The 13,920-nt window shown below is 42.7% G+C and overlaps 2 protein-coding genes across 3 annotated transcripts; one reads left to right on the top strand and one right to left on the bottom strand.

Moving 5' to 3' along the window:
- Window positions 1–649: 649 nt before the first annotated feature.
- Window positions 650–4,031, bottom strand: bhmt (betaine-homocysteine methyltransferase). The gene is made up of 8 exons (XM_003978117.3): window positions 3,874–4,031; window positions 3,662–3,794; window positions 3,436–3,548; window positions 2,628–2,819; window positions 2,011–2,158; window positions 1,491–1,673; window positions 1,191–1,419; window positions 650–1,114 (listed from the first exon to the last, which is right to left on the bottom strand). Exons 1-8 carry the CDS (start codon window positions 3,895–3,897, stop codon window positions 937–939), a joined length of 1,200 nt encoding a protein of 399 aa, XP_003978166.1. The 5' UTR covers window positions 3,898–4,031; the 3' UTR covers window positions 650–936.
- dmgdh (dimethylglycine dehydrogenase) lies at window positions 3,703–12,919 on the top strand. Of its 2 annotated transcripts, XM_029837946.1 has the most exons (18): window positions 3,824–3,841; window positions 5,573–5,642; window positions 5,760–5,904; window positions 6,008–6,176; window positions 6,666–6,764; window positions 6,841–7,005; window positions 7,112–7,316; window positions 9,144–9,392; window positions 9,466–9,664; window positions 9,755–9,924; window positions 10,017–10,170; window positions 10,296–10,461; window positions 10,595–10,725; window positions 11,237–11,454; window positions 11,603–11,760; window positions 11,843–11,902; window positions 11,987–12,121; window positions 12,202–12,919. In XM_029837946.1, the coding sequence occupies exons 1-18, from the start codon at window positions 3,839–3,841 to the stop codon at window positions 12,412–12,414; spliced, it is 2,709 nt and encodes a 902-aa protein (XP_029693806.1). In that variant the 5' UTR covers window positions 3,824–3,838; the 3' UTR covers window positions 12,415–12,919. The 2 variants fall into 2 exon arrangements, with proteins under 2 accessions (XP_011617733.1, XP_029693806.1); XM_011619431.2 differs by lacking the exon at window positions 5,573–5,642 and having other exon boundaries at window positions 3,703–3,841.
- The last annotated feature ends 1,001 nt before the right edge of the window (window positions 12,920–13,920 follow it).

The raw sequence follows: 13,920 nt of genomic DNA on the forward strand, positions 1-13,920 counted from the left end.
CGAGGGGAATAAACATCTACACGTGGGTAAATCGATGACGAAAGCTCGTCGAGGACGTGCTGGCGACGAGACGCTGTATGGCAAGTCATTTGGAACAAAAGTTACTCTTACGCGGTTTTCCACGCACCGATTAAAATAGATTTGATAGTACTGTAGTACAGTAGACACATTTGGAATTTGTCTTTCATCCCTTACACTTTAACTAATATAAGCAGTAATGTTAATATTGAATATATTAAATTGAATTTTCTAGATTTTGTAGACATTCTACAGGTTCTTTTTGGTCCATTATATTGTTTATTTTAAATACACACAATATATGTTGTTTAAATATCTGAAAACATTCTGACTTGCTCAACAATGTTAAAATCCAAAATTTGTGATAAGAAAAGATTTTTTTAACAGTGCTTCTTTGAGCATTTTGTGTTTGCTAGATTTATACTCCATGCAGAACAGTATATTTTCATGGAAGATATCAGTTTTCTCCTGAAATAATGTCTGCAGGTTTTTTGCAGTTGATTCTCAATAGTTTTAATGCTTTGGAACTTGAACACATTTCTGCTTATGGGAACTTAGTTTCAAATTTGCATTATTATTATTATTATTTTTTAAAATAGGTTCCAGAAAGTAACATGCCATTAAAGTTTAATAGGTTTCAATATTTTTTATTTCATTTTCATTGTTTTGCAACTTTAAAGTGAAACCAGAGATTCCATTTTTATTGCTATCCATTATGATCGTTCATAACTGCGTGAGGCATCTGTAGAGGGTTACTGATTGAATTCATAGCTTTTTTTAAGTGAGGAAAACACCAGTCACCCCAATTTCTGGTTCAACCTGAAGCATCAAGACTGAATACAAATGGTCCTAAAGACACAGCATGAGATTTTCACATATTTATGTAAACTTCAGAAACTGCTGTCCAGTAGGTCTTCACTAACACTTGTCAGCCTTTTGAAAAAGAGCTTTCATTTCCTCCTGTGAGGTGGCCTCCTTCTTCTGCATCAGGTCAGCATGGCCTTTGGTGATACCCCAGCTATCGGGTTCTGACAAAGAGGGGCAGAAGGGACGACCAGAAGCAGGTTTCAGCTTCTCCCAGTAGTCACGACGAGCCCTACGGTGTGATGAGTTAGGATTTATGCATTTTACCACACTAGATATATAAAAATATGAAGAATGGTGGTCTATACCTGGCTCTGACCCAAGGCTTTGTGTGAATCTCCAAACCGCTGCCCCAGTTGCCATGTTTCTCTGAGCCAGCAGGATAAAAACCCCTCTCAGCCTGCAGTTCCTCAGACAGGGCACGGATATGATAGGCTTCAAATCCGCAGCAGCCACCGATGTAACGGATACCAGCGTTATAGGCCTCCCGGGCATATTTTTGCATGTCCCATCTGGTCAGTATCCTGGGCTCCAGACCTGCCAGACAGAATATTGGTGAAATAATATATTATTTAAATCTGAATTAGAGTCTTCGGGAGCCTGCCTACTAAAGGGGAATTCGGGGAGATCAATGAAGCCCTGGCAGTTGCAATCAGGAGTGTGATAAGCCAGCGGCTGGGACATGTAATGAGCCTTTAGTCCAGCCTTCTCCACGCCCTCCTTCATCATCTTCACAGTCTTCACACAGGTCTCTGGGTCAAAATGGCAGTTGATGCCCACAATCTGAGCTCCTAAACAACACAAAACATGGAACCTTTTAGTTCTTTTATTCCTGACCTTGTCAAAAGCTGTCGACAAATTACTCCAAAAACATTCTTAGAGCACTTAAGTAAATGCCTTTCCTTGAGACTCCATTTATTTAAGGACAATGGAGTAGTTGTAGTTTTGACTGGTGTCTCTAATGTCAGTGTATTCAAAGCTCAGGCTGCATTATGCAACATGCTCAAAGACTTCTTTAACCAAAATGCTCAAAGAATTTGTCATTTTATTATCTTTTATCAAGAAGTACACAATGTCTGTTTCAGCTGTTCTCAGTAGCAAGCTGTATTGGGTTCATTCTGTACATACCAGCTTTGACAAGTCTGACACCACATTCCCCGGGGCTGATTCCATTCAGATCACCTTCTGGTCCGATACACAGGGTGGCGGCCACAGGCTTCCCAGTAGCCTTCAGAACCTGTACGGCCCATTCAGCCTCTTCCACATGCTCAAAGTACTGACAATAAAAGAAAATAATTGCAGCTTTAGTTGAACCGTCTTCAGAGCTGTATTGGTCATTTCCAGTCGCTGCTTCTGGTATCTGCTGCCCCCAAATGGTTAACAAGTTATTGCAACAGCAAAGAAGCCACACTCATCCATTGACAAACATTAACCCATTTCAATAAACTAAATAAACCCTGATAATTCAGTTATACAGTATTAATCAATGTTACTCTCACTCAGATAATGAGCACGCAATAGTTGCATCAATGCTAATCTTCTCGTGAGGCCGCAATCCTGGTATCCACCTTAAAAATCATTTTAATTTTCTAAACTCTCACAGACTCCAAAGCATTGGAAAAAACAGATTATAAGGACCGAGCACCTGCCCCTCCTTAATTTCCCCTTATCCTGTATTTTACAGTACATTTAACACGTTAAATTGTTCCTTATCACAGTGTTTACACAGGGGAAAGAAGGATTACCTCTGCAATCAAGAAGTCCACGTCTTTCTTCACAAAGACGTCAAGCTGCTTCTTGAAGATAGCCTTGACCTCATCTTCACTCTTGCAGCTAAGGTAAGCTGGGGTCTGAGAGACTCCTCCTGCCACCAGGGCATTGCCTTCATTGGCCACCTCCCTGGCCAGGTCACAGGCTGCTTCATTTATTTGTGTCCCCTTTGAGGAAAAAAGGCAGCACACATCATCCCTGGTGCCATTGATTATATTCCACTATGTGATGCAGGTTTGTAAATAACACCCGGGTATTTTGCACAAAATTGGACACTAAGTGTGTGTGTGTTTTTGTGTGTGTGTGTGTGTGTGTGTGTGGGGAGGGGGGGGGTCAGGGTGTGACAAGTGATATTCATGTGTGGCAGAGATCTATCAAGGTCATAATCAGCGTTCAGTGTCACAAAATTGACACCGGCTCCTAACGCTCATGTATAAGATTACTTCCGGTCCTGTAATCCTGTGAATAAAGTTTGACACAAACATGAAAATACAGTAAACTTACAGGAGGTGCAATAACTATCAATTGCTTTTAACAAGAAGAAACGCGGAAGCCAGTTGCAGAAACTCCAAAAGTTTTTACGACTTAAGTTTCGGTGTTCCACCCCCTTTCTGCCACCACCACCCCGTGCGTCTTTATGCAAGTTGCCAGTTGTCGACCTGATCTATAGCCAAGGCTCATTTTCTAACTGCCATCTCCCCGCCCCCACGACAAAAAAGTGAATTTGACATTTCTGGAGCAGCTGCAGTCACATGAGAGTGTAAAGATGGTGCGTTCACTGACGGTGAAGCGCTGAGCGTGGCCCCTGTTCTCTAGTTTGTCATCGCTGGCGTAAAAAGTGAACGTTTGCATGACATCAGAACCCGCCCTCAGGAACTCTCTGTGCAGCTGGCGCACTGAAACATAGAGAAAAAGACAAAGAAATACAATTAAAACCGCGCCTACAACTTCATTCCAGCTGGGAAACTTCACCAGCATTGCGCAAGCACAGTAGTAGAAGTAATAGTACCGGCTTCGGGGTACTCCACGGTGGCTTCAGGTGTCCACGGTCCTGCTTTTACGTAACCTCTCTTCTCAAGTGCAAACACGAAGCCTCCGTCACCGATAACGATCTCTCCTGCATCCAGACGCTCCAAAATGCCCTGCGCGTTTTAAAGGCGTGCAAAAAGAATCAGCGAGAGGATAAATGGTAATTCGGCCGAGTTTTGTCCGATGTTTTACCTTCTTGTTCGCCGCGGGTGCCATGATTTCTGCAGCAGTGAGTCTTTCTTCGCTCTCCGGGGCTTCAGAGTTTGGGAAGGGCTTCACGGAGGCGCTCACGATGCATTTATAGTCGCAGGGTGTGGCGCGCCTGTAACTCTAGAGCTGCCTCAATGCAGCTCATCCCCTTAACTCGGAACTTTATGGGCTATTTAAAATAAAAAACAACAACAACACGGCGATGAGTATTTAGTCGATAATATAATAACATAACATAATGTAGGGTTTTATCCTTTAAGTTGGTATCATTTAAATAAAGTGGTATATCAAAAGGTTAGATTCTTGGATAAGTTGGAAATGACGCTTTTGGAGAGAGTTTCACATTTATCTACTCTGTAAGGATCAAATAGTGTATGGTGTAAATCGTGTAAATGGTTAATGAAATATGTTTTCTGCTGAGGAACGTAATAGTCTCAACAGAACAATAGCTGAAACGTGATTTGCATTTAAAGTGGGTTAATGTAAAAGAAAGAGGCTTGCATGTGTTATTTATATTTAACAATGACAGATAATCATTTATTATCTGTCCTTAATGTTTAGGATTATATAAGCAGGATTCAGCAAGCACATTGTCCAAAAGATTTTCCCTGAGTCTTCATTACCATGGTGATGGCCAGTGGTGCACCCATGATCAGCTCAGCAGCTCCAGCAATACTTGAAGTTTAAGTGGAAAAAGAGCATTTTATTAAGCAAGTCTTAAAACCCTCAACTTCATTTGTATGAAAAGCACAATAGATGCATACAAAGTAGGATAAATAAATACCTAAAATAAAACAACACAAAGAAAATACACCATATTTTAATAACCAAAGTACACAAAAATAGTAAAGACGTAAAGGTGAAGTTGGATAGTAGTTTAGTTTAGTTCAGTTGACCTGATGGTGCCGCCAGACAAAGGTCACCAATAATAGAGGCCTTTGGTGAGAGCTAGAAGGCAGTTAAACATAACCTAGTTTAGAAGAATGCTGGGTCTGAGAGTCAGTTCTGGAATCTCTTACCTGGTTGCTGGTCGGGCCTCATAAACAGTCCTCTGTCATGCTCAAGGACATAATGTTCTTTCAAACCTTTACCTGCTGCGCTTGCCCTGACAACCCTAACGTTTTTTTCCCACCCTGCAGCTTGTAAAGCTTTCTGCACCTTGTTAAACTTTATCCAGCTCCTTATTTCTAGTCGTCCAATCAGCTCTTTGGTGCATTCCAGAGCAAACAATCCTTGAAATGTCTCCCTGAGTCCCAAACATATTGTGAACGCTGTGTGTGAAACTTAGGTTAGGTTGGAGGCTGTGTTCCACAGGAGAGCCCAAATAACAAACACAATGAGCCATTTGGATTCTTATATCTGCTACATACAATTTCCACAAGTCACATGGCTTGAATTGTGCAGATGGTATTGCTGTAGACTTTATCGGCCTGGAATGCAGCAGTCACCAGAGACGTTGCCATTGAAGCACAGTAAAGACATTCGAGATCCAGAGGATGAGCCTTAATATCAGAGCAATGCACAAGTAAGCACTTAAGCTTGCAGCAAGATGGTTCTGTCATGATAAAATACACTGTAAAAAGGGAAGAGTTGTACAGTTTATCTTTCTTCCAAAATATCATTGTGTAAAACTGCTTCTGCACATTTATTGCTGCCCTCCTTATGTAAACGCTTTCTCCAGACAGGAACCTTTGTGACCTATATTCAGTTCCACGGACCACTAAGGGTTAACTCGTATCAGGCTGAACAGGGTAAAGTTTCGACTTGATCTTGTGGGAGTACCACCTGTCAGCAGCAAACTCGCGTATTTGTCTCCAATCTGAGCATTGGAGTCCTGCAAGAGAGGCGCTGATTATGCTTTATTGCAGACTTTCTTAACGGAGTCTCGGCCATGTCGCGGATACTGCAGCTGGTTAGCGCTCATTTGCGCAAAGATTTGGCAGCCTGTCATGGCGCAATTCCAGGATCCGTGAGGACAATAAGCTGCACGGCAAGAACACACGCAGAAGAGAGGTGAGGCGTTCGTTTTCAACCGCTGGAGCAAACTCTTGTGTGCGTAAAAGTTCGGGGGGTGCGCCTTCAGCCTCACATGTGACCCGTCCTTCCTTTCTTCCAGCGATGCAGCCTCGGTGTTGGGAAAGAGGTGGAAAGACACCGCGGAAACGGTGATCATCGGGGGTGGGTGTGTGGGGGCCAGCGTGGCCTATCACCTGGCCAAAAGTGGCATGAAGGATGTGGTGCTGTTGGAGAAGTCCGACCTGACAGCTGGATCCACCTGGCACGCTGTGAGTCTGACCAGTTCAGCATGCCCTAAATGGACAAATGTCTATTTTTATTAAAGAATCGGTCACCATTCTTGCGTAATGTCTGCACCAGCGTAATTTCTCCGAATTCTATTTTAATTTAAAATTCATTTGACTGATTCAGAGATAGCCATTTCCAATAAATGAGCATGATGGTGACGTTCGATTAAATTGCCAATTGATTTAGCTTAAATTGCTTTGTTTTTATAACTATTATTAGTGGGGGGGTTTTTTGCAAGTAAATAAAGCTACACATGTTATTCAGTATTTGGAGGTTTTTGTTCTTGACCTCCTTCCTCTCATTCACTCACTGTTCATCAGCGCGGTGCTATTAATACCTATGACATGTGATACCGGTCCTGAGGTGGATGGGTTCAAACCTGTCCTTTAGAGGCATTCTTTTCAGGCAGATAATTTGGTTGGTGAATGTTTTATTACTGCTGTTATGGCTGACTGTTTTTCTTGCACCAGGCGGGTTTGACAACTTATTACCACCCGGGCATCAACCTCAAGAAGGTCCACTATGACAGTCTTAAACTGTACGAGCGCCTGGAGGCTGAAACAGGGCAGGTGAGGCTCCGCCGCTCCTCTTCCATTCATGTCGTTGTTTTAATCCTGACACCATTCTTACCATCGTCCTCTGCAGGCGGTCGGCCTTCACCAGCCTGGCAGCGTCCGTATTGCTTCCTCACCAGCTCGGGTGGATGAGATGAAGTATCAGATGACCCGCACACACTGGCACGTGACCGAACAGTATTTAATAGGACCAGAAAAAGTCAAGGAACTTTTCCCTCTGCTTAATATGGACAAGGTCTGTATGTAAAACCACTTAAGATGTGTTGATTGTGAGGGAAATGATCCATTAAAGCCACCATAATGAAGTTTTTATTTTTTTATTTTTTTTTTAAATCAATCAGGTGTTGGCAGGTTTGTACACACCAGGAGACGGCCACATCGACCCTTACTCCCTCACTATGGCGCTCGCTGCTGGCGCCCGAATGTACGGTGCCCAGATCTACAACCCGGCCCCTGTCACCGGGCTCAGCCCGAGAGCTGATGGCAAGTGGGATGTCCAAACTCCTCATGGAACCATCCTTGCCAATCGTATTGTGAACGCAACAGGTTCGTACTTCAGTTTTCGAATCAACAGACGTTCTCACAGATGGTGGGAAGTGTGTCTTCGGATTTAAAGTGCCAGGTCTTAAATCACTTTCTACTATTTTTATTCCAGCTCTAAGTGTTGCTGTTTAAGAGACCCGTTCCGCATGCGCGTTACTGTACTTCCTGTTATCTGTGGACACTCCATAACCAGAGACCTTTGCTCGCACAGACCACCACATGCAGGGTTCAGCAGAATGAGTTTTAGGCTCAGACTGGGTCACACCAGTTCTAGGAGGATCTTACTGGCAGCGATTCCATTCATCCCTGCTGCTGTTGCATGTTTACCGAGCAGGTTAGGGACTCGCTCAGCCCTGTGTCTAGAGAGTGCCACGTGTCAACAACTCTGTTTTATTTTTAAACTATATATCCATTTTATTTCATTGAAACTGCAGAAGAAATCAAACACTGAAGTAATTCTGCCACCGTAGTGACTTGCAGAACCGTACAATGCTCCATTTTCCTGTTCCATATTTTCTCACCCAGTTTTACGCTGGTTCCAGCCAGTTCTGTTCAGAACCACTTTGCCTTTTGACCTCACGGCTCCTGCCAGCCAATCCAAACACATCAACCTATCATTTTCCATCCAATCTTGTGTCAGCACCACCTGCACTCCTCCTGACAAACAGCATTTTGCTGCTTTTTTAATCCAGGAGATGAAATTTTAAATGTATCATTTGTGAATTGGAGAATTGTACTGTCCCTTTATCAGCTGTATACACATTTTAAATGTTCTAGAATAGTAAATATTGTTGTTGGGTTTGTTTTCTTTGAGGAAAGACTGGGGAATTCTTCACATGAATCCTCTCCCGTTGTTTTAATACTGTTTTAATTGACTTTAATTAGCTAATTTTCCTGTCCTCTCCTGCACCCAGGGACTAATGCACGACCACTTTTCTTTTTTGAACTCAGTCGAGCTACTGTGAATCGCTTTACTGTTTATCCAGGAGCTGTTGATCTTGGTTGGTTGTAGTCTACTGTTATATAAGGTAATATTTTGGGTGTGTTAACCTGTTTTTTACGTGGTTCACATGCAGATATCTAGAAATGTATGTGCGTCTCATCATTTTTGAAGGTTTAGCTTTTTTTTATGAGCATGTTGACTCCCTCCAACACTTACCCTGTGTAAACGAACGAATGAATGAATGTTTGTCTGTGTGTGTTATGACCCTTGTTGCCCAGTTCCTGCCTAAACTGGGACTTTAACTGTGGGTGAGGGGTTGCGCAATGAACACACATATCCAGATAAACTTTACTTGGATATATATACAGAACATAAACCATGTCATAGGTTACAGACTTGGTCACATTTTGCTATGTCTACACTCCTTAATATCTGCATATTATTTAAATTTACTGATTAAAGCATTGGCAGCTTGGTGTTCCAGCAGCTCTGCTCTCACACTCAGACACAGCAACAATGTCCCAGCTAGGGCCTCATTCATTATAGTTGTTTTTATCCACAGCAGGTCAGTGTTTGGCTGGTGCAGCTCGGCCAAATCAAGCACTGCCGTGCTCAGATGAGCTGCAGAACCGAACCACTCCAGATATAGAATATTGTAATTTCCATCAGACAAAATAGCCACAAAGATTTGGCTGCAGTTATCTTGGGGGGTGGGGTTGACTGGAGCTCAAATTACAGGAATGGTCCCTCTAGCCATCTAATACCTGAGATACAGTTAAATTGTCTGCCCAGTAGAAGCGGAGACTCTGGTGGTACCACAGCTCAAAACACAAACAGCAACACATTTTAAAACACACAAATTCAAATCTTTCTGGGTTTCTTTTTAGGTTTTTGGGCCCGGGAGGTGGGGAAAATGATCGGGTTTGACCATCCTACCATCCCGGTGCATCACCAGTACGTAGTCACAGCAACGGTACCAGAGGTGAAGGCTCTGAAGAAGGAGCTGCCGGTTATCAGGGACCTCGAGGGCTCTTATTACCTGCGGCAAGAACGGGACGGTCTTCTGTTTGGCCCCTATGAGAAGATGGAGAAGATGAAACTGCAGGACTCCTGGGTCACAGACGGAGTACCTCCAGGTCAGTTGTTAAGGATGAAGAGTTGGTAAACCCAAGACAGGTTTGGATTTAACTGAGCTTTTGGTTCCTGTAGGCTTTGGTAAGGAGCTCTTTGAGTCAGACCTTGACAGGATAATGGAGCATGTCGAAATGGCCATGGAGATGGTCCCTGTGCTGAAGACTGCTGACATCGTCAACATTGTATCTGGACCTATCACATACACCCCTGACCTTCTGCCCATGGTGGGACCACACCAAGGTGTTCGCAACTACTGGACAGCCATTGGTTTTGGGTACATGTTGGACTTTAAAAAAAAACAACTTTCGGTAGATTTTTTTCCCTTTACAAAATAATGACCAGTCAAGCCTTGGACTCCTTTCAGTTATGGAGTGATCCATGCCGGTGGTATAGGCAAGTTCCTGAGTGACTGGATCAGAAATGGAGAACCTCCTTATGACCTGATCGAATGTGACCCCAACCGTTACAGCAAATGGGTCGATGTGCCTTTCCTGTGCGCCAAAGCTCGGGAGTCCTACGGCTTCAACAATGTCGGTAAGGGAAAGAAAATCATCAACAAGCACGTTTAGTCAAGAAAAAAAAAGAGCTTCTTATCACATCTTGCTGCCTTTTCCTCTTCATTCTAGTTGGATACCCCAAAGAGGAGCGTTTTGCCGGTCGACCAACTTATCGGCAGAGTGGAGTTTACCAGCTGTTGAAAGATAAAGGGTCTATGGGCTTCCACGCCGGCTGGGAACAACCTCACTGGTTCTACAAACCTGGAGATGAAACTGGATACAAGTAAGATTTTGAGTTAATGCAAACATCTTTTTGCAGGAGTTTATTAATCACACTTTAACAGTTCTTTGACTTTCTAAAATTAAGCCCTTGTGGCCTATATAATATCTACGATGTGCTGTCCTAAGGCCCAGTTTTCGGCGCACAAATTGGTTCAAACCAGTTGGAAGAGAGTACCAGCTGGTGATGGAGAAGGTCGGGGTGATCGACCTGACGCCTTTTGCAAAGTTTATCGTGAAAGGAAAAGACTCGAACAGGCTGCTGGACCGTCTGGTCGCAAACACGCTGCCCAAGGTGAAACAGGCACATCTAGTCTGTAAAATATTTATCTGTTGCAACTGGAAATGTGCAGCCACACATTTTATGCACATTTAAAATAGTCCGCTGCCTTTACAGTCCTGATTTTCTTCAACCTTCGGTTTTTCAGGTGGGCGTCACCAATATTAGCCACATGCTGACACCAGCAGGAAAAGTTTTTGCTGAGCTCACCATCACCCAGCTGACACCTGGGGAGTTCTTACTGATCACAGGCTCTGGGTCAGAAGGACATGACCTCAGGTAAAATATTCATAATCAGGAGAAAACTGTTTGGTTGACCCTATGGTTTATGCTCTGGTCTGTATATCTGTACTCATATTACTGGGATCTAAAATATTTCTCAAGGATTTAAAAAAAAAAAAAGTGCTGCTGTACCACAAATGCATGTTTGTCAAACTGCAGAAATTATATAAAATACTTAGAATGACCGTGGACACCTGGGTTACATGTAAAAGTTCTCATAAAACACACTGAGACTTTGCTTAACAAGATGCTCTCACGATATGTTTTAGATTAAACCTAATAGCCCATAGCAACCGTTAACACAACACCCCCCATTCTCTTCAATCAGGAAGGAGTAAGCCCACAGCACACAAATATATACAGTACAGTCTGAGGTGGTTCAAACCAAAGGTTCCATTAAGGACCGATACAACGTGTGTAGTGTGTGTAGATCCCTCTAGTGGTGGCCCATGCAGTCAACTTTGCCCTTCCTCATACAGTATCTCCTTTCTCTCCGGATTCTTTTCAGTTGGATTGAGACTGAGGCCCAAGATGGCGGATATGAAGTTGATATCAGCAACGTAACAGAAGACATAGGCGTGCTGGGCATCGCAGGACCCAACTCACGTAAAGTTCTCCAGAAACTGACAAATGAGGATTTAAGTGATGCCGGATTCAAATTCCTGCAGTGTAAATCCATCCAGTTAGCTGGCATTCCTGTAAGGGCTATCCGGATCTCCTACACGGGTAACGTATATATCAGTTAAATGCACTTTCAGTTTTGTGTTAAGTGAAATCCTTGGCCTTTATACCTTTCCCATTATGCTGATCAGATTGCTAGGACTGTGCAGCTTCGGCACCAAGATTCTGCAGCTAAAACTCAATGTGTGTTTAGGTGAGCTTGGTTGGGAGCTCTACATCGACCAGAAGAACATGGCAGCTGTGTATCAGGCCATGATGGAAGCAGGAAAAGATGAAGGCATCGACAACTTCGGCACCTACGCCATGTCCTCCCTCAGACTTGAAAAGGGCTTCAGAGGCTGGGGTGCTGAGGTCTATACAAAGTCACACACCTACTATAAAATAAGAGGTTTTTTTTGTTAGTGTCTACAAATTGCAAATGTGATCTTTCCAGATGAACAGTGACACCAATCCTCTGGAGGCCGGATTAGATTATTTCATTAAACTAAATAAGGTAATTGTTGCCCTTTTCCCCATGCATTAATTATCCATTCCAGTTTTCAAGTCAATACAGTGTTTGCTTCTGTACTTGTTCCAGCCTGCTGACTTTATTGGAAAAGCAGCCCTTCAGGAGATAAAAGCAAAGGGCCTGAAGAGGAAACTGTCCTACATCACCCTGGATACAGATAATATTGACCCTGAAGGCAATGAGACCGTCTGGCACAACGGCAAGGTGAGCATCCAATTTGTCCTGTGGTCAGTTGTGGTTGTATCCATGTGTATTTAATCTTCAGCCCTCCTATTATTCTCCAGGTGGTTGGCAACACCACATCAGGAGCCTACAGCTACGGTACCCAGCAGAGTCTGGCCTTCGCCTATCTGCCTCTGGAACTGTGTTCTGTAGGACAGAAGGTGGAGGTGGAGCTTCTGGGGAGAAAATACCCAGCCATGGTTGTTCAGGAGCCCTTGGTCCTCACCGAACCCACACGGACCCGGCTGCAGAAGAAAGCAAAGGGCAAAGTATAAGCATTAACTGTCAGTGCTAATGCTAATGGGAAAATATTTCACTGTGATACATGAAGAAGAGTATTCTTTAAAAAAGGACTGTCCGACTGAACCATTAGTGTGTTATGCTGAGGGCGAATGAGACACTGGCTTTTGCACTTCCTCTTGTTGCTCTGAAGTAGAAGGAAGCTAAAAGAAAAGGCAAGCAAGAATTCTTGCCGCCTTAAAGTTTTCAACAAGCAGGGAAACAATAAGTGATGTTTTTGCACCTCACATTGTTGGAAGAGTAATTTTTGTAATTCCATGAATAAATGTTTACAGGTCAACCATTGTGCTTATCTGACAAAGACCACTGGCATTTTGAACAATAATGCAGCTTCATTTCTCAGTATTGTCTGAAAAATATGTAAACACCATAACCGTGTTTGAGAGTTTTGTAATCTATTTTTCAATTATTGTACAACTGATTAATAAAAAAAGAAAAAAGCCTCAATATTGTTTGTATTAGGTGTTCATGTGTCTTAAATCTGGAGGTTTGACTTGACGAAATTTGGTTGGTGATGAAGATAGAAATGCTCCCTTATAGGTCCAATGTAGTAAACATCCACTTCTCACTGTGTTGAAGAAGCTCCTTTGCAAGTGTTGCTTGTAAAAATACATGTGGCTCAGCCCAGCCGTAGAATGAACAAACTATATTTCTACCCTAGGACAAGTGTAGTCTATAGACATATAGACATATTCTAGATCCGTTCACTTTGAACAACAATGTTTAAAATTATGACAGGAACTTCGCTTAGGCCAGAGGTCGGCAACCCAAAATGTTGGAAGAGCCATATTGGACCAAAAAAACAAGAAACAAAGCTGTCTGGAGCTGCAAAAAATTAAAGCCTTTTATAGGGCTTATAATAAAGGCAACACATGCTGTAAGTGTCTATATTAGCTGTATTAGCCTACTTTCCAAATGATTAGTAGGCTACAAATACATAATGAGCATTCATGATTAAATGTTTATTTTCCCTGCAGCGCATCCTGGAGAGAATGAGGCACCACGTGACCGCTCTGCTGTAGATGGAGCTTTAAGTTTAACTTCCATTATAATGAGAGGTTGAAATTAAATATTTATTATACACATATATACAGCATTGGAAAACTTTAAGAATGTTTGTCACGTTTTTCCTCCTACAGAAATTATATTAAAACAATTTCCATTTTCATATTTTTGAAAAAGCTCCAGGGAGCCACTAGGGCGGCGCCAAAGAGCCACATGTGGCTCCAGAGCCGCGGGTTGCCGACCCCTGGCCTAGACACCAGGGCAGAACCGTTTGTTGATAGGACGCATGAACAGGTTCTCAAAGTTTTAATCAGACAGCCAGTTTTGTTTAGCACTATATCAGCTATATAAATATGGATGCAATTTAAATACAAGTTCAACTACCCGTAGTTTTAGTCTCCCCAACACTGCTCTCATGTATAATAAATGGTATAATTTAAATAGAACTATCAATCTTTTCTAAAGATAAAATGTTT

The sequence above is a fragment of the Takifugu rubripes genome, chromosome 6, assembly GCF_901000725.2.
Source record: "Takifugu rubripes chromosome 6, fTakRub1.2, whole genome shotgun sequence".
Classification (NCBI taxonomy): domain Eukaryota; kingdom Metazoa; phylum Chordata; class Actinopteri; order Tetraodontiformes; family Tetraodontidae; genus Takifugu; species Takifugu rubripes.